The sequence below is a fragment of the Aquila chrysaetos genome, chromosome 8, assembly GCF_900496995.4.
Source record: "Aquila chrysaetos chrysaetos chromosome 8, bAquChr1.4, whole genome shotgun sequence".
Lineage (NCBI taxonomy): Eukaryota > Metazoa > Chordata > Aves > Accipitriformes > Accipitridae > Aquila > Aquila chrysaetos.
Window position 1 is genome coordinate 46,557,166 of NC_044011.1, and position 19,165 is coordinate 46,576,330.

Sequence of the window (19,165 nt, forward strand, 5' to 3'; positions counted from 1 at the left end):
AGCCGTCGCGGCCAATGAGCGCCGCCTCCTCTGGAGTGGCGTCGGTGAGGACCAATGACCGAGCGGGAGGGGCGAAGCGGGAGAGGGCGGCTGCGCGGGGCGGATGGCCGGGGCGGCGGGGGCCGAGCGCGGCGCCCGGGTGAGGGCTGCGGTCCCGGGCTGGCGGGCGGCTGCCCTTGTGCCGAGGGGTGCCCGGGCCCGTGGGGCGGGGGACTGCGGGGTCCTCGGGCCCGTGGGGTGGCGGCCGGTGGGGTTACGGGGTGCCCGGGCCTTGTGGGGTGCCCGGGCCTTGTGGGGTGCCCGGGCCTGGGGGGGTGAGGGGGCTGTGGGATGTGAGAGGGCTGTGGGGTGTGAGGGCCTGTGGGGTCCCCAGGCCTGTGGGGCGAGGGGACTGTGGGTTTACGGCGTGCCTGGGCCTTGTGGGGTGCCCACGCCTGGGGGGTGAGGGGGCTGTGGGGTGCCCAGGCCTGGGGGGGCGAGGGGGCTGTGGGGTTACAGGGTGCCTGGGCCTTGTGGGGTGCCCAGGCCTGAGGGGGTGAGGGGGCTGTGGGGTGTGAGGGGGCTGTGGGGTGTGAGGGCCTGTGGGGCGAGGGGACTGTGGGTTTACGGGGTGCCTGGGCCTTGTGGGGTGCCCAGGCCTGGGGGGGCGAGGGGGCTGTGGGGTTACAGGGTGCCTGGGCCTTGTGGGGTGCCCAGGCCTGAGGGGGTGAGGGGGCTGTGGGGTTGCCCAGGCCTGTAGGACGATGGGGTTCGGGGTGGGCAATGCTGTGGGGCGCGCAGGCGTGTGGGGTGAGGCACTGCTGGTTGTCAGGGGCTGCAGCCTGTGGCCCTGTGGGGTGCCTAGGGGCTGGGGGGGGGGGGCAGGGGGGGGGGAGGGACGGGGTGCGCAGGGAGGTGGGGTGCAGCACAGGGTGTGGGGTGCACGGTGTCTTGCAGAACACAGAGAAGCTCGGAGGGGCTGGTGGCGAGAGCGGGGCCGTAGTCCGTAGCTGAGGGACAGCTTTTCCTCCTTCCCACCCCGGTATCTGGGGACTGGCCGGAGGCTGCTGGTTCCCCCAGTAGCTGTGGCGTTACTGGGTGGTGAAGGGTCCCCCCACACCTCGTGAGTCATCTACCGGAGCTGTGGAAATCAGGATACCGGTGGTACCCCAGTGGCAGAGCCACTCATGCCCGGGAGGCATTTGCATTCTATCGCTATTAGCTGCTTCTTATTATCCCCAGGGCAACCAGGAAATAATTACAACACGGGGTTGTTTCTGTATCAATTAGTGACAAATGTGTGCAAGTCAGAATCACTTCTAGGTCACAGAAAGATTTTTTTTCAGGCCTGGTTTGTACTTTATTTTTAAATCTCAGCCTGTCCAAATCTGCTCTCCCCGGTGTTGTAGCTCAGAGACGTGCGTGAACGGAGGATTTATCCAACAGTTCAGGGACTTAACCTGCAGGGAGTGGTGGGAGATTTTTTTCAGGATTGATTAGGTAAAGAAGTATTTTAAAGAAATTGGAGCGTTTTCAAGAGCAGAAAGGCATTACTGTCTGGCCACAGTTTCACTTCATTGGTGTCTAGTACCAGGATTGCACTGGCTCTTCCTCCACCCGGGGAGGTTGAATTAAATAGCCAAGTTGTCCAGTGTAAGCAAACCTGATTTACGGTGCTGGTCTGCATTATTAAAGCACTGGGATGTATATGTTTAACATAAATAATTCAAAGTGGGAGCGGCCAGGAGCTGTTCGGACCTCCTATATGGGAGAAAACAGCACCAATTTGTTGCATTCTCCGTGGATTATTTTTACGTGCATCCCTTACAGGTGGTGGTTAAACTCCAGAGACCAGCCAAGGAAAACTTGGTGGTTTTGCTGAAAGCTTACACTTGGGTTTTGGTCTGTACGCAGAGAAACAGAGGCGTCCCCTGCCCCGAAGAAGTTCTGGTCTCTATAAAAGAAGGAAAAACCTCAGCCGAGACTTGGGGCAACTGATCGGGTGTGGGTGGGAGGCGAGGGGATTTGGGGAAGGGAGATGTGGATCAGCAAAAGCATCTGGCCGGGGTAAAGGGTGGACACAGCCTCCTTGGGCAGGAGTGGGGTATTTAAGGTCCTACGTCATGAAACGTTTAGAGACGTTCTGGGGCTGCAAGATGGCTCGCTCTTTGATCGTCTTCCCTGTTTGTTTTCAGGTGTTCAAGTGTCCTCAGTCTCTGCCTTTGATGTGAAAATGACCAAGTTAGGGTTTCTCCGGCTGTCCTATGAGAAGCAAGACACTCTGCTCAAGCTCCTCATCTTGTCGATGGCAGCTGTGCTGTGTAAGTCCGCGTCCTGCTGCGCTGGCCTTGTGGATAGATGCTAGTGCCCTCAAAGGGGGACCCCGGGATGTGGCCACCTCTGTTCCTTCTTCCCTAGGTTGTGAAGCTCTCATCTTTCTTAAGTGAACGTTGTTATTCCTTCCATATCTGTTCCTTTGAAAAACACATCTTTCTCTATCTTCCCAGTGGCCAGTTTGAGACAAACAATTTTAATCAAAGTAATGATAAACCTAATAAAACTCTGGCTCGGTGAGTGCTGTAGATTCACTCTGCCCTTTTCCTGTGTTTGCAGCTTTCTCCACAAGGCTTTTTTCTGTCTTAAGATTTGAAAGTGTCATCCATGAATTTGACCCGTAAGTGTCGTTTTCTCATTTTATGGGGGCCTCCTGGGTTTTTCCTCTTCTGGAGAATGCGGAATTTGGGTGTTGTATGCGGGGATCAAATTAATCCCCCACTGAGGATGAGGGATTTGGAGGGCAGGTTTCAGTACAGCTGGTTTTTCCTCTTCTAGGCCCAAAATTCACTTCTCGGTTCCCAGGACTCTTCCTGCAGCCTGGATATAAGCAATTGTCTGCCACTGCTTTTCTGCTGGGATGTGGTTATTCTCTGACTGAGCAGGGCACAGCAGGAGAGAGGGCTCTTAGTACAACTTGTGTCCGCATCCCAGGCTTGTTGTTGATTAAATCAGGTGCAAGGGAGAATGTTACCTTTGCAAACCCGCTTTTAAACCCCCTCAGAGGAGGGCTGAACCTTTGCAGCTGAGGTTTGCAGCGCTCCAGGGAAATTGGACTAATTCCTTCTGTGTGGAAAATGCGCAGTCAGCCCTTACAGCAGTCTCTTACCCCTAGATGTTGGAGAAGGGTATCCAAACAGGCATGCGATTTGGTACTTAACTGCCTGTCAAAAGCTGCCTCATCACCTGAACACTTGTTAAGGACTACGCTTGTGACCCGAGGAGCAGTGAGCCGTCAATATCTCTATATCCAGATGCAGAGATGCTTAGTGCTTGTTGCTGTTACAGGTATTTTAACTACCGCACAACCCGCTTTCTGGCAGAGGAGGGCTTCTATAAGTTCCACAACTGGTTTGACGACCGAGCCTGGTACCCCTTGGGCAGGATTATCGGTGGGACCATTTATCCAGGTATGCTGTCGGTCTTCTGCTGAGCCGAAACACACCTCACGCAAGGGAAAATCGGGAGAGGGGCGGGTAGCGTGCACGGAGCAGAGCCGTGAGTGCCAGCTGGGAGAGGTGGGGAGCTCGGGGGATGCCCTTCGTCAAGGCATCTTGGGCAGCAGCTCCTTCCTGGTGAGGCTTTCGGCTGCCCTGCTGTTAATTGCAAGCTAACGACCCCCAGTGCTGCGAGCAGACCAAGAGCGGCCTGGTAACGGTGTCGTTCCTGTCCCTCAGGCCTGATGATCACGTCGGCAGCAATTTACCACGTGCTGCACTTCTTCCACATCACCATCGACATCCGAAATGTCTGTGTGTTCCTGGCTCCCCTCTTCTCCTCTTTCACCACCATAGTGACTTACCACCTCACCAAAGAGCTCAAGGTAGGGGGACAATCGGGACATACCTTGCAGGCTTTTGCTTTACGGAGGAGCACGGGCTGCGTGCCTTTTGGAAAGGCAGCTCGCAGCTCTATTGGAGGTTTGGAGGTGACCACCACGCTGGCCAAAACCCAGAACCTCTGGGAAATGGGAGAGCTGTTTTAAAATTTCATTTCAACACTCAATTTTTATTCCTTCTACCATATCTGTGCATAGTATGGCATGGTAACAAAAGCTCTAAAAACTGATGGCTTTTTCCACCCTTGGGCTGTGTTTTTTTTTTCCTAGGATGCAGGGGCAGGACTTCTTGCTGCTGCCATGATTGCAGTTGTGCCCGGGTACATCTCTCGATCTGTTGCCGGCTCCTACGATAACGAAGGTGAGTTTGTGACTCTTGGAGCAGGGAAACCTTTAACAACTGTTGGGTTCTGGAAAATAATGGTAAAGATGCTGCAGGGCATGATAGAAGCACTGTTCTTTCCCAGCGAGCCCTGCCAGGTCCCTGTGGTTTACTGACCCAACCGCTCAGAGATCCGTGGTTGTTCTCGCCTACGCAGTTGAGAAGAGGGAGTGTTTCCCAACTCCAGCAGCGAGCACACCCCATTCCCCAAGCGTCCTTGTTTGCAAATCAAAAAGGGTTTTGCCACTTCCACAAACTCTGCTTGGGATCGGAGCTGCTGCGCAGCTCCCCCGTGCTTTTATCTCCGTTCCAGCGGTGACTTTGGAACTGGCAAAGGCAGCAATCTCGTTTTCAATGCCTAGGGCAGAAGGGGATCTAGGTTCCTCTCCTGTAGCTGGGCTTTTGGGGACCATGTAAGGAGTCGCTGTGTCCAGAAAGGCTAGCTGATGTGGCTAGAAGAAGCCACGTGAGCTGTTATCTACAGTAAGACACAAACATCGCAGTGTTTCAATGTAGAAGTCAGATATGAGAAACCCTTTTCCCAGGCCTGGCTCTTTGTATGAGGTGCTGCTCCATCTTCTGACGGAGCAGCAAAAGCATTTATGTATATGTTTTTAATGCAATTGAGTGCTCTGGTGCGCCCCAGAGATTATATTAACGTTTTAGGGCTGATGTGAGCTTGCTTTGACCTTTCCGTGTCTTCCCACCCAGGTATCGCCATATTCTGCATGCTGTTAACTTATTACATGTGGATCAAAGCTGTCAAAACTGGCTCCATCTATTGGGCGGCAATGTGTGCTCTTGCCTATTTCTACATGGTAAGCATTCCTTCTCCCAGCACCGAGGTGTTTCTGACTCCAAGGACCGCTCTGGATACGGTGACTGAAAATACTTGGCGTGAAAATGGAATGAATGCTCTCTTCATTCATTTCCGCTTGCCAAAACTAGCGGGGTTTTTGTGCGAGGTTTTATTAATAGCATGGAAAAATCTGGGCCTCTGGCAGCTGTGACTCTTGAGGATGCCCTTAGAGAGAGCGGATCTCAGCTGGCGTTGCTGCCGGGTGAAGATCCTGTGCGTGATCGCAGGAAAATCAAACCTGCTGCATTTTGACCTCTGCTGTGCAACCTGTTCAGTCCTGGAACTTGGGGGTTTTTTGGTTTTTTTTTCCTCTCTTGGCAGGTCTCCTCGTGGGGTGGCTACGTCTTTCTGATTAACCTCATCCCCTTGCACGTTCTTGTGCTGATGCTGACCGGACGCTTCTCCCACAGGATCTACGTAGCCTATTGCACCGTCTACTGCTTGGGAACCATCCTCTCGATGCAGATCTCCTTTGTTGGCTTCCAGGTGGGGACCAGGATGATTTTCAGACTTGAGGATGGTCATTTCGTGGGTTGTAGCGGAACAACAGCGAGTTGGTACCTGGTTTCTCTTCTTGCCTTCGCCGTTGACATTATAAGTGGGTGCTGGCTTCTAGGTCTAGCTCCCATTACGCTGATCCGTTGTGACCTTTGGCAAGATGAGCTTTTGGAGGTGCTGGATGACTTTCAAAGCTGCTAACAACCTTCATGGCACCAGTTGCCTTTCACGAAAAATATTACTGGTTTCGGTGAAGGAAAAGCTCATGCCAGCGTGCATCTTGGTATAGCAGGAAAAACGCTCGCTTAGCTCACGTTGTCAAGAGAATCGCTATAATTTTCCATGTGGACTGCTATCTGGGAACCAAAGCCGATGTAAGAAAGTGACTCACGGCACCTGTGCCGTCCACGGGGAGGGGACAGTTTCCTGTGACTTTGGCAGCGATTTTGCTGAGAAGCTATTTGTAAAAAAAAAACAAACAATACCAGGTGCAACATGGCTCTTGTTCTCCTCCGTATCTGATCACGCTCTCCCCTGCTTGCAGCCTGTCCTTTCCTCGGAGCACATGGCTGCCCTTGGAGTCTTCGGCTTGTGTCAGATCCACGCCTTCGTAGACTACCTTCGGAGCAAGCTGAACCCGCAGCAATTTGAAATCCTCTTCAGGAGTGTCATTTCCCTGGTTGGCTTCGTCCTCCTTACCATCGGGGCCGTGCTGATGCTGACAGGTAGCCCAAGATGGTGGCAGTGATGAGCGCATTTCGCTGCCAGCTTTGCCTCCTTTCGTTGCTTTGAAGAGCACGTAATTTGTCAATCCTAATTCTGCATTGTTGCCCGCACTGCAGTTTCAGTGCTTGCGAGCCCCACTCTAAGGGTGGGGGGGAGCTAATTTGTGCGTTAGCAGGAAACTATTTAAGAAGCAGCTGTAAGATCTGGGCTCCAGGTGATGCAAGGCACAGAGAGAAACCTGCTGTGACTCAGCATGCACTGGGAACGCTGAGCTGGTGCTTCGGAAACTGCATGTCGATCTGTAGTAGCGAAGAGATGCTAAAAATGTAGGTTGGGCGGGGGAGAAGTCTTTTTAGGGTAAAATTGCACTGCATTTCCTTTCTAAAACAACAGTTTTGAGTAATAGAGATGTTAAGTGAGGTCCAGGATTGCTCATTCAGCCTTGCACATGCTTCCCTTGTGAGAGAACCTGTTGGCATTGCTGGTTACTCTCTGCTGGAATGGAATATGAGTTTTTTTCTCCTCTTTCCTAGGGAAAATCTCCCCATGGACAGGACGTTTCTACTCCCTGCTGGATCCTTCCTATGCAAAGAACAACATCCCCATCATTGCCTCTGTCTCCGAGCACCAGCCCACCACTTGGTCCTCCTACTACTTTGACCTGCAGCTTCTCGTTTTCATGTTCCCAGGTGAGCCCAGCGCAGATGTTGTCAGAGCCCAGTTTGTTAAATCACCATACGACACCGGAAGGGTTTTATTCTGCCGGCCGTGACCACAGCCTGGTGGTGCCAAGTCTGCCGTGGAGTGCTACGTGCCTCTGCCGGCTGTTTTTTATTTCGGGCAACAGATTGCTGAGGTGAACCTGACCCGTTTCTCTTTCCTCTTGGCAGTCGGTCTGTATTACTGCTTCAGTAACCTCTCGGACGCCCGCATTTTTATCATCATGTACGGCGTGACCAGCATGTACTTCTCTGCTGTGATGGTGAGGGCTGCTGCCTGCTGGGCGCAAGCAGGATGACAAAATGGTCTTAACGGAGCTGATTGAATTTATTTTTCTGAACTTGATGATTGCTCTTCCATCCTGAGCTGGCTGCAATGGTCATGAGGCTTTTCTCCCTTCCTTAAAACTCGTTTATTCGCTCCTCCGTGCAGCGAGGGAATGTGACGTTGCAAAACTTACCGGCTTTGGTGTTACTCGCTTCCTTACGGCCACCACTGTCCACCACTGGGTCTCTGTTCCTGGTCTCCCATAGCTGGGTTGCAAACCCAAACAAATTCTCCAGGTATCCAAGCAGGGACTGACGACAAACGGCTGCTTATGAACCTGTTTCCACTCTCGCTCCAGCACCCCGAGCCCTAAATGCGGGTCGATTTCTGGTGCGGAGGCATCTACCAATTCTTGGCTCCACCTAAGATTGCCCAAGGGTGTTAAATTGAGGTCACTTCTGCGCCTTGGCCAATTTTGAGGTCTTCAGAGAACGTCCCTCAGGGCCATCTGAGATGGTGGCAGCTCCCGGTCTGCACCCGCTAAAAAAAAGTATCAGCTATGGGTTTATCTCGAGGCTGATGTTTCTGCTGAATTAGGGGTGGCACTTAATTTCCCTCTTCTCTCAGATTTCTGCCTGGATTTCTTCTCCGACAGGCGCTGACCGTTCTGCTGTTGCCCATAGGTGCGTCTTATGCTGGTGCTGGCTCCGGTGATGTGCATCTTGTCCGGCATCGGCGTTTCTCAGGTGTTGTCCACCTACATGAAGAACTTGGATATCAGCCGGCCAGACAAGAAGAGCAAAAAGCAGCAAGACTCCACCTACCCCATCAAAAATGAAGTGAGTGTTGGGCCGGCTGGTGAAGGGCGAGAAGACACCTCGTCCTGGTGGGGATGAGTGCGGGAGGCTGACGGCCTCTTCCCTCCAGCGTTAAGCCCGATCTGTTCCCCCAGGTTGCCAGTGGCATGATCCTGGTCATGGCTTTCTTCCTGATCACCTACACCTTCCATTCCACCTGGGTGACCAGCGAGGCGTACTCCTCCCCCTCCATCGTGCTCTCTGCCCGGGGTGGGGATGGCAGCAGGATCATCTTTGATGACTTCAGAGAAGCTTATTACTGGCTACGTCACAACACGCCAGAGGTAAACGGGGGTAATTTGGGCAGTGGGAACCCAACGTCCACCAAGGTGCTGACGGCACGTCGTGTTTGGGTGCAGGATGCGAAGGTGATGTCCTGGTGGGACTATGGGTACCAGATAACCGCCATGGCCAACCGGACCATCCTGGTGGACAACAACACCTGGAACAACACGCACATCTCCCGCGTTGGTCAGGTAGGTCCTTCCCTCACCCACTGCCTTGCCCTGCCTTTCTGAGGCAGCCACGTGGCGTGACTGATGCTGTGTCTGCTCCAGGCGATGGCATCGACGGAGGAGAAAGCCTACGAGATCATGAGGGAGCTGGACGTCAGCTACGTGCTGGTAATCTTTGGAGGCCTCACTGGGTATTCATCTGATGGTAAGATCTCGCTCTGAGCTGGGTCAAACTCATCCACGGGGCACTGGTGGCACAGGCTTCTCCAAAACAGCTCTTCAGAGGAGCAAAGTCCCACTTTCAGTGGAGCCCGCAAAGTGGAAACTGTACCAAAATGCTCCTCTCTGGAAGCTGCAGGTACCTTTTTTTGCCCTCCCCCACCTCAGCTCAACCCCTTGCTCTTGGCCCCCCAACTCAACTCAGGTCCTCCTTTCGCCCCACATCAACTCAAGTCTTTGTTCTTTTGCCTCAACTCAACTCCTCATTCTTTCATGACTCAACTCCTTGCTCTTGGCCCCTCAACTCAGCTCAACTCTTAGTTCTTTCACAACTCAACTCCTCACTCTTTGCCCCCCAACTCTCTGCTCTCCACCTTTCAGATATCAACAAGTTCCTGTGGATGGTGCGGATCGGGGGTAGCACGGACACGGGGCGCCACATCAAGGAGCACGACTACTACACCCCCACAGGGGAGTTTCGGGTCGACCGCGAGGGCTCCCCGGTGCTCCTCAACTGCCTCATGTACAAGATGTGCTACTACCGCTTTGGCCAGGTCTACACCGAGGCCAGTAAGTCCCCAAAACCACCCCCCCCGGGGAATGACACCACTTTTGGGGTGCCCCACCGTGCCCCCGCCATCTCCGGGGCACGAGGCGGCAATGCTGCCTGTACTTTGCCCTCTCCTAGAGCGACCGCCGGGCTACGATCGGGTGAGGAACGCCGAAATCGGCAACAAGGACTTTGAGCTGGACGTGCTGGAGGAGGCGTACACCACAGAACACTGGCTGGTCCGAATATACAAGGTATGGCCCCAAACTGAGCCCAAAGCCCCCAGATCTGGGAAAAAAAAATGTTACATTTCACCTAACTGAGCCTTTTTTTACCGCCCAGGTGAAAGATTTGGATAACCGCGGCTTGTCGAGAACGTAGAGGAGCTGCCGCCGGCCGCGCTGCACACCGCACTGACCCAGCCTTTGCCTGTGAAGCAGAAATATTTGGGGTTTTTTTGGTTGTTTGGGGTTGGGGTTTTTTTGGGGGGGGGGGGGGGGTTGTTTTATTTTTTGTTTTATACCGTTTGTAAGTGCAGGCAGCAGTGGGACGTCCCTGCCTGTCCCTGCCTGCAGGGGAGTGATTTTTATATACACACGGAGCAGTCGCCAAATCAGAAATAACGGCTTTAACGGGGGGGGGGAGTTGATTAACAGGGAATCACAAATAATAATAATTAAAAAACAACAACAACAAAAAGCGATTTTGGTGGGGTTTGGTGGTTCTTTTTCCCCCAGTTCTGCTGGGTTTTGGGTTGGTTTGTTGTTTTGTTGTTTGGGTTTTTTTCTTTATCCCCTGCCAGAGCCCGGGATGGGGCGGGGGGGGGGGGGGGGGGCGCATTTTAGGGGCGGTTTTGCTGCTTTTAATCAACTGGGGTAAAAATCTAGCCTGGGGGTGGGGACGGGGCGGGGAGGGAGGGACCCAGGCGTCCGGGGGCGGGGCCGGGACGCAGGCGCCCTGCGCGCGCAGGGGCGGGGCGGGGCGGGGCGCGGTGGCGCCGGCGGGAAAGGGTGGCGTGGCGGGAGCGGGGCCGGGCCCAGGGATGGCGGTTCCCTTCGTGGAGGACTGGGACCTGGTGCAGACGCTGGGAGAAGGCGCCTACGGGGAGTGAGTGCCGGGGGGGGGGCCGGGGGAGGGGAGGGGGGGTCCTTTGCACGCTCTTTGCACGCACACACACACCCCCCCCCCCCCCCCTTGTCTGCCCACTGCTTGCTCGCTGCTTGTTGCCCGCTGCTTGGTGGTCACTTGCCCGCTGCTTGCCTGCTGCGTGGCCACCGCTTGGCTGCTGCGAGCCCCTTGCGTGCCCGCTGCTCGGCCGTTGCGTGCCCCTTACGTGGCCACTGCTTGCCCCCTGTTTGCTCACTGCTTGGCCGTTACTTGCCCACTGTATGCCCCGTGTGTGCCCGCTGTTTGCTCACTGCTTGGCCATGGCATGCCCCTCGTCTGCCCACCGCTTGCCTGCTGCTTGGCCATTGCGTGCCCCTTACGTGGCCATGCATCTTACGTGGCTACTGCTTGGCTATTGCATCCTCCTTATGTGCCCGCTACTTGCCCCCTGCTTGCTCACTGCTTGGCTATTGCGTGCCTGCTGCTTGCCTGCTGCTTGGCCATTGCGTGCCCCTTACGTGGCCACTGCTTGGCCATTGCGTGCCCCTTACGTGGCCACTGCTTGGCCATTGCGTGCCCCTTGCGTGGCCACTGCTTGCTTATTGCTTGGCCATTGTGTGCCCCTTGCGTGGCCACTGCTTGCTTAATGCTTGGCCACTGCGTGCCCCTTATGCGGCCACTGCATGCACCTTACGTGGCTACTGCTTGGCCATTGCGTGCCCCTTACGTGGCCACTGCTTGCCCCCTGCTTGCTCACTGCTTGGCCATCACTTGCCCACTGCATGGCTACTGCATGCCCTGCGTATGCCCGCTGCTTGCCTGCTGCTTGGCTGTTGCCTGCCCCTTGTGTGCCCGCTGCGTGCCCATTGCACACCCAGCGTGCACCCGCTGCACACCCGCTGCGTGCCCATCGCGCGACCGCTCCACGCCGCCCGTGCCTGCGTTGCCTGCCTGTCCCCTGCCCGCTGCCTGTCTCCCGTGGCAGCATTTCGTGCCCATTTTGTGCCCGCCGGGCACCCCGCTGACCCCCCGCCCGCCCCAGGGTGCAGCTGGCCGTCAACCGCCGCACCGAGGAAGCCGTGGCCGTGAAAATCGTGGACATGAAGCGAGCGGCCGACTGCCCGGAGAACATCAAGAAGGAAATCTGCATCAACAAAATGCTCAACCACGAGAACGTCGTCAAATTTTACGGGCACAGGCGGGAAGGTGCCACGCAATACCTCTTCCTGGAGTACTGCAGCGGTGGCGAGCTCTTCGACCGCATCGGTACGCCCGCTTAAAAATACCTTTTGTTTTATATAAAACGATGCTTTAAAAAATTAATCCCTAAACAGTTGAGCATTACTCTTCCCTTTCTTTTTCCCCTCACGCAGAGCCAGATATCGGGATGCCGGAGCCAGAGGCGCAGCGTTTCTTCCAGCAGCTGATCGCCGGCGTGGTGAGCGCGGCAGCAGTGATGCCAGCGGCGATCCCCGCGATGCCGGCGACGATCCCCGCGTGGCGCTGACCCTTCTCTCCATCCCCAGGTCTATCTGCACAGCATCGGCATCACCCACCGTGACCTGAAGCCGGAGAACCTGCTGCTGGATGAGCGAGGTGGGGGGAAGGCGGCGCATTCCCTCTCTGGCCCCCGTTTAATTTGAATTTCGAATTTCGAATTTGAATTTTGCGTTTGAATTCGCACCCAGACAACCTGAAAATCTCCGATTTTGGCTTGGCCACCGTCTTCAAGCACAACGGCCGGGAGCGGCTGCTCAACAAGATGTGCGGCACCCTGCCCTACGTGGCCCCCGAGCTGCTGCGGCGCCCCGAGTTCAGGGCTGAGCCCGTCGACGTCTGGGCTTGCGGCGTGGTGCTGACCGCCATGCTGGCCGGAGGTGGGCCGCCTGCAATGTAGAGGGGGACCTATGGAATGCATAAGGTGGGGGGGATGTGCAAGATGCTCAAGGGATATACGTGAAATGGGGGGGGGGGGGGGGGCGGTGCACGAAGGGCTTTTAGGCGGGTGGGGGATGCAGAGGGGGTGTATATGAAATGCACAGGGGGTGTACGTATGGAATGCATACGGGGAGGCGCCTGGAGCGCATAGAGGGATGTAGGAGATGAGGAAGGGGCCCACGGGAGGTGCGTGGAGGGATGCGCGAGATGCGCGTATGAGATGCGGAAGGGGGATGTATGGAATGCATAGGGGGAGGGATGTGTGAAATACATAGGGGGGATGTATGAGATGCATATAAGGGGGATGTAGAGGGACGTGATGTGCGTAGCAGGGGTGTATGAAATACTTAAGGGTGATGTATGGAAGGCATAGGGGGACAAAATGCAGAAGAGGAACGTATGAGATGCGTGAGGGGGGGTACGTGAAATGCATAGGGAGGTATGGAATGCATGGGGGCAATACATGAGATGCAGCGCCTGGTTCAGAGCAGAGGCGCCTGGCACAGAAAATCACTGCGGCAGCGTAGTCGGCGCTGCTGTGTGCTGGGGCACGCTGCCGGGTGCCTGCACGTTGCAGGGTTTTGCATGCCATGGGGCTTTTGCACATTGCGATGCTTTTGCATGCTGTGAGGCATTTGCAAACTGCAGAGTGTTTGCGCGTTGCAGAGTGTTTGCATGCCACAGGGCTTTGCGGGCTGCAGGGTGCTCGCACGCTGCAGGGTGGTTGCACGCTGCAAGGCTTTGCATACCACGGGGCTTTTACACATCGTGACGCCTTTGCACGCTGTGCACCTTTGCACGTTGCCCCCTTTTAAAAACCACACAGGACTGGTCTTTATTACCACCCCCCCTTGCAAAAACTCTTTGTGCAAATCTTGCTGCGCTGCCTCCTTGGCTGCATTTTCCCCTTTCTGTTCTCCCTCTGCCCCGGTGCAATAACGCAGCGGGTTTTCCCTTCTGGCAGAACTGCCCTGGGACCAGCCCAGCGATAGCTGCCAGGAATACAGCGACTGGAAGGAGAGAAAAACCTACCTCCCGCCTTGGAAGAAGATCGATTCAGCACCCTTAGGTAAGCGACCGGCACCCGGTGGCACCCGATGCCACGCTGGCAGTTGCCATTTCTCGCCCCCCCATCTCCCCCAGCTTTGCTGCACAAGATCCTGACGGAGAGCCCGACGGCGAGGATCACCATCCCTGACATCAAGAAGGACCGGTGGTACAGCAAACCCCTCAAAAAGGGTAAGGGGCCGCCGGGGAACGCGCTCGTCCCCCCAGATTTGGCGGGGGGGGGGGGAGTTACTGGGTGTCTTGTCCCTTTGCAGGCGTCAAGCGGGCTCGTGTGTCCTCAGGGGGGGTCACCGACTCCCCTGGTGGCTTCTCCAAGCACGTCCGATCCGATATGGACTTCTCGCCGGTGAAGAGCGTGCTCGGGTGAGCCTCCGGTTCCTTTTGCATCCCCCTCCGCGTGCTCCCGCTTGCAAGCGCGCACTTGGGTGATGCAAGTCGCCTCGCTGCTGTTTGTGCTGCTGGGGTTCGTTGCGCCTGTGCAAGCGGGAGCTTTCCCGCATGTTCCCACCCCGCAGGGCTTTGCACGCCACAGGGCTTTGCTCCCTACGAGGTTTTGTGCTTTGCAATTCTTTGCACGTTGCAGGGCCTTCCCTGTGTTTTCGCCGGGAGGTGGTTTGGTGGAAACCACGCGCAAGCCTGCGTTTGCCCTGCTTGCGTACGCGCGGTCGTACGAAATCCTGCAAAATCCCAAAGCGGTGCAATTCCCACGCTCGAATATCTCCCCGTTCCCCATCCTCACGATCTCTCCTTTGCGCCGGCATCCCTAACGTCCCATCTCCCCTTGCATTGCAGCGAGGAGAAAGCGAGCTACTCCACGTCGCAGCCGGAGCCCGGCACCGGCGGGACGCTCTGGGAGAGCGGGGCGGCCAGCATCGACAAGCTCGTGCAGGGCATCAGCTTCTCCCAGCCCGCCTGCCCCGACCACATGCTGGTCAACAGCCAGCTCCTCGGCACCCCCGGCTCCTCCCAGGTGCTGCGCGGTATTGGGGGTGCAGCTCCGCAGGTTTTCTCGTATCGGGGTGCAGCTTTGCGGTATTTGGGGTGCAGGTCTGCAGCGTTTAGAATATCGGGATGCAACTTTGCGATGCCGGGGGAGGGTGCGGCTTTGCAATGTTTTTCGTCTCGGGGTGCAGCTTTGCAATGTGTGAGGTGCAACTTTGCAGTATTGGGGATGCAACTTTGCAGTATTGGGGACGCAACTTTGCAGTATTGGGGATGTGGCTTTGCAATATTTATCACCTCAGGGTCCGAGTCTGCAGCATTTGCGGTGCAACTTTGCAATATCTTTAGTATCAGGGTGCAATTTAGTAATGTTTACGGTGCAGCTTTACAGTGTTTATAATAGCAGGATGCAACTTTGCGATATTGGGGATGTGGCTTTGCAATGTTTATCATCCCAGGGTGCAACTTCGTGGTGCAACTTTGCAGTATTTTTACTATCAGGATGCAACTTTGCGATGTTTGGGGTGCAAGTTTGCAGCATTTACAATATCAGGGTGCAACTCTAGATTATTTGGGATGCAGATTTACATATGGTTTACAATATCAGGGTCCAACTTGGCACTATTTATAATACTTGGGGTGCAACTTTGCATTATGTATAAGATTAAGAAGCAATTTTGCAGTATGTATAATATTAGGGAGCAACTTTGCAATCTTGGGGATGCTGCTTTGCAGTATTTACAATATTTGGGGTGCAACTTTACAATATTTCGAATGCAACTTTGCCGTCTGGGGGATGCAACTCACAGCATTTGCCATCAGGGGGTGCAGCTTTGCAACGCTTATCTTCTTAAGGCCGGGGACGGGGCGGGGGGGGGGTTGCAGAGCTGGGGCTGCAACTTTGTGGGATTTGTAACCTTTGCAACTGGTTTTGGGGGCCGGCAGAGCCCGTGGCAGCGGCTGGTGAAGCGGATGACGCGCTTCTTCACCAAACTGGACGCCGACGGCTCGTACCGCGCCCTGAAAGAGGTCTGTGAGAAGATGGGGTACGGCTGGAAGAAAAGCTGCACGAACCAGGTAGGGATTGGGGTGCAAAATCGGGGGGTGGGACCCCACCATGCTGTTGCATCTGCAAATAATTTGGGGGATCCCTCCTTTACTGCCCTTTTGCAGGTCACCATCTCAACCACGGACAGGAGGAACAACAAACTCATCTTCAAGGTGAACCTGGTGGAGATGGAGAGCAAGATTTTGGTGGACTTTCGCCTCTCCAAGGTGAGCGGGGGGTCGGGGTGGGTGCACGATCTTGCGAGACCACGCAAGGTGGGCGCGAGGCCGTGCCAGGTTGGGCGCAAGGTGCTGCAAGACCATGGAAGGTGATGCAGGACCATGCGAGGACAGGTGCAAAGTGGCTGCAAGGTGAGGCGAGGCAGCATCGGGTGGGTGCAAGGCAGTACCTGATGGGTGTGCAATGGGTGCAAGGTGGTGCACAGGGAGTGCAAGGCGGTGCACGGTGGTGCAAGGCAATGCTAGGTGGGTGCAAGACTGCAAGGCAGTGCACAGTGGGTGCAAGGTGGTGGAAAGCGGTGCAAGGTGGTGGAAAGCGGTGCAAGGTGGGTGCAAGGTGGTGGAAAGCGGTGCAAGGTGGGTGCAAGGTGGTAGAAAGCGATGCAAGGAAAGCGGTGCAAGGTGGTGGAAAGCAATGCAAGGAAAGCGGTGCAAGGTGGTGGAAAGCGGTGCAAGGTGGGTGCAAGGTGGTAGAAAGCAGTGCAAGGTGGGTGCACGGTGGTAGAAAGCGATGCAAGGAAAGCGGTGCAAGGTGGTGGAAAGCGATGCAAGGTGGGTGCAAGGTGGTAGAAAGTGATGCAAGGCAGTGAAAAGCGATGCAAGGTGGGTGCAAGGTGGTGGAAAGCGGTGCAAGGTGGGTGCAAGGTGGTGGAAAGCGATGCAAGGAAAGCCGTGCAAGGTGGTGGAAAGCAATGCAAGGAAAGCGGTGCAAGGTGGTGGAAAGCGATGCAAGATGGGTGCAAGGTGGTAGAAAGTGATGCAAGGCAGTGAAAAGCGATGCAAGGTGGGTGCAAGGTGGTGGAAAGCGGTGCAAGGTGGTGGAAAGCAATGCAAGGTGATGCAAGGTGGGTGCAAGGTGGTAGAAAGCGATGCAAGATGGGTGCAAGGTGGCGGAAGGTGGTGCAAGGAAAGCGGTGCGAGGTGGGTTTGAGGTGCTGCAAAGCGATGCAAGGTGGGCGCAAACCAATGCGACCGCCCGCCTCTCCCCGCACAGGGCGACGGTCTGGAGTTCAAGAGACATTTCCTGAAAATCAAGGGCAAGCTCAGCGACATCGTCAGCACCCAGAAAGTCTGGCTGCCCGCCACCTGAGCCCCCTGCACCCCACCTGCCTCCTCTTCCTCCTCTTCCTCTTCCTCCTCTTCCTCCTGGCGGGGCTCCCACGGCAGCACCCAAAGGCCGTGAAGGCGACCAGCCGTGCACTTCAGATTTTAAAGGTTCAATAAAGCGCTGGGGGGGGACGAAGCGATGCCGCTTGCTGCAAGGGGGAGGTTGCAACGTGTCCCATCCTGCTGCTGCCAACGGAGGGTGCTGGGCTGGCCCGATGGGTGCAGCCAGGGTGCTGGGGGCCCTGGGGTGCTCCACAACCCAGCATTTAAAAAATAGCTATTAGGGATCAATTTCCCCCCCTCCCCCAGCTTATTTTCACCCCAAAAAGGGGTGCTGGCACCATTTTGCCTCATTACCCCAGATAACCCCATTCAGCCCAGCCCCCCAACCTGCAGCAGCGTTTTGCCCCAAACCCTGAGATTTGCGGCCAAAAATCCTCCCCGGGGATGCGGGGAGCTGCTGTGCATCGGTGCGATACAACCCATTTTGTTCCATATTTTGGGGGGTGTTTTGAATGCAATACAGCTTATTTTGGGGAGTGGGGGGAGGATCTCAACAAGTGAGGGGCTCTGAAACCTACTGATGTTGTTCACGCTGAAACCTACTGATGGCACAGCATTGTTCAGCCAGCGTAAATCCCACCTCGGGATCTCTGCCAAGCCATGCAGCCCTAAACCAGCCTGTTACACCCTGGCAAGGTTTAGGGGCTGGCCCTGCCGCCACCCCCCCGCCTTCCTGCCCTGTCTTAGGGTAGCGGCTGCCCTCATTTTCCAACCTCTCTAATTGCTTTTCGGGAGGGCTAACGAGCCAAGAGCTGCCAGGGGTTGTTAGCACTGGAGCGAGAGAGGAGAGATGGGGATTAACCCCTTCCCCCCAAAAAAAAGAGCATCCCCCCCCCCCAAAACCCACCCCAGGGTGCAAACCCTGAGACATCTCTGCAATTTCTCCCCAAAGCTGCATCAGCCTTTAATTATTGGCGTAGAAAACGCTCTTTTTACTTGTTTTTCCCTGTTTTGTTTTGGTTTGGTTTTTTTTAGTTTTTTAATATCCCTTTCCCCAGCTCTTTTTTTTTTTTTTTTCCGGTGGGAACCCCCCTTCGGCGAAGCAATTAGCGGCGATTTTTTAATTGCATATTTATATTGCAGCCGGGGAGCGAGACCCCGGCAGCAGGCGAGGGGGAAGCAGGAAGACGCCGCCTCCGACCTTGTTTGCTTTTCAACCAGGATTAAGCACTTTTAATTGTCCCGGAGATCACAGATTGCGGCTGGGCAGGATAATTAGGCTGAATACAGGGTTTTCTGGTTCACTCCCCCCAGGAATTTATATTTCTAAAGGAAAAAAAAAAAAAAAAAAGCTTTGGGAATGCCTTGGGAATTAAGGTTTTTGGGGGGGGTGCAAGGCTGGACACAACTTGTTGCATGAGTGGGTCTCACCTTTGCAGGCTGTGAGGGGAAAGCCTCCTCTTTAGCAACAAATTCTTTTTTCACCTATTACCTGCTGTAAATAGGTTATTGGGGTGGGGGGTCACAGGGCACGTTTCCCCCCGGGATGCTTCAGCAGAGGCTGTGCACCGCTCGCGCTCCGCCTTGGTCTCTCACGTTAACCAGGCTTGATTATCACACAGGAATTATTTTCAACCCCAATTTTTAGGGTTTGGTTGTTGGGGGTTTTGTTTTGTGGGTTTTTTTTTTTTTTCTCTGGAGGGGGAATTCTTTTCCTCTTTTGGGGTTTGAGGGGGGAAATTCTAGGGGGATAAAAGGTTTATTTTAAAATCTCTCTGGGTAAAAAAGGGGGCTGCAAGGAGCCGGGTCCCTGAAAGCGCCCATTGTACGGCCCCGCTGGGGACAAGGCGCTCTCAGAGAGGCACCGGAGCGTGGAAAATGCCTTAAACCAACATTATCGCTGGCGCGGGCGGGCGAGCCGGGTGGGGGACAGCTTCTCCCCCCCGCCCCCCCCAGACTCATCACAAATTCATGGTGCTCCGGCGGGCGCGGGTTATTTTGCCGTCCCTCGGCCTCCTCGCAGCATCCTGGGCGCGGGATGCGGAGTTAGGGATGCGACGATGGGGGATTTGGGATGTAGATGGAGGATGTGGGATGGAGGACTTGGGATGCGGATATGGGACAGGATTTAGGATTCGGGATTCAGGATGCAGATGCAGGATGGAGGATGCACATGTGGGACAGGATTTAGGATTCGGGATTTGGGATTTAGGATGTACACGCAGGATTCAGGATGCAGATGGGGGACATAGGATTTTGGATATAGATGCAGGATGTGGGATGGAGCGTTTAGGGTGCAGATGCAGGGG

The 19,165-nt window shown here is 55.3% G+C and overlaps 2 protein-coding genes across 3 annotated transcripts; both read left to right on the forward strand.

The window, feature by feature from the left end:
* Window positions 1–76: 76 nt before the first annotated feature.
* STT3A (STT3 oligosaccharyltransferase complex catalytic subunit A) lies at window positions 77–10,107 on the forward strand. 2 transcript variants are annotated; one of them, XM_030022677.1, is made up of 19 exons: window positions 84–139; window positions 1,894–1,981; window positions 2,175–2,300; window positions 2,593–2,653; window positions 3,322–3,443; window positions 3,711–3,856; window positions 4,142–4,232; window positions 4,965–5,071; window positions 5,434–5,598; window positions 6,155–6,335; window positions 6,870–7,025; window positions 7,227–7,318; window positions 8,007–8,162; window positions 8,276–8,464; window positions 8,540–8,656; window positions 8,738–8,840; window positions 9,236–9,424; window positions 9,543–9,658; window positions 9,747–10,107. In XM_030022677.1, exons 3-19 carry the CDS (start codon window positions 2,213–2,215, stop codon window positions 9,783–9,785), a joined length of 2,118 nt encoding a protein of 705 aa, XP_029878537.1. In that variant the 5' UTR covers window positions 84–139; window positions 1,894–1,981; window positions 2,175–2,212; the 3' UTR covers window positions 9,786–10,107. The 2 variants fall into 2 exon arrangements, with proteins under 2 accessions (XP_040981202.1, XP_029878537.1); XM_041125268.1 differs by lacking the exon at window positions 1,894–1,981 and having other exon boundaries at window positions 77–139.
* A 282-nt stretch (window positions 10,108–10,389) lies between these two features.
* On the forward strand, window positions 10,390–16,989 carry CHEK1 (checkpoint kinase 1). Its single transcript, XM_030022679.2, has 12 exons — window positions 10,390–10,511; window positions 11,554–11,777; window positions 11,885–11,949; window positions 12,038–12,107; window positions 12,200–12,388; window positions 13,414–13,518; window positions 13,593–13,688; window positions 13,772–13,880; window positions 14,310–14,487; window positions 15,405–15,536; window positions 15,633–15,734; window positions 16,741–16,989. The coding sequence occupies exons 1-12, from the start codon at window positions 10,447–10,449 to the stop codon at window positions 16,834–16,836; spliced, it is 1,431 nt and encodes a 476-aa protein (XP_029878539.1). The 5' UTR covers window positions 10,390–10,446; the 3' UTR covers window positions 16,837–16,989.
* The last annotated feature ends 2,176 nt before the right edge of the window (window positions 16,990–19,165 follow it).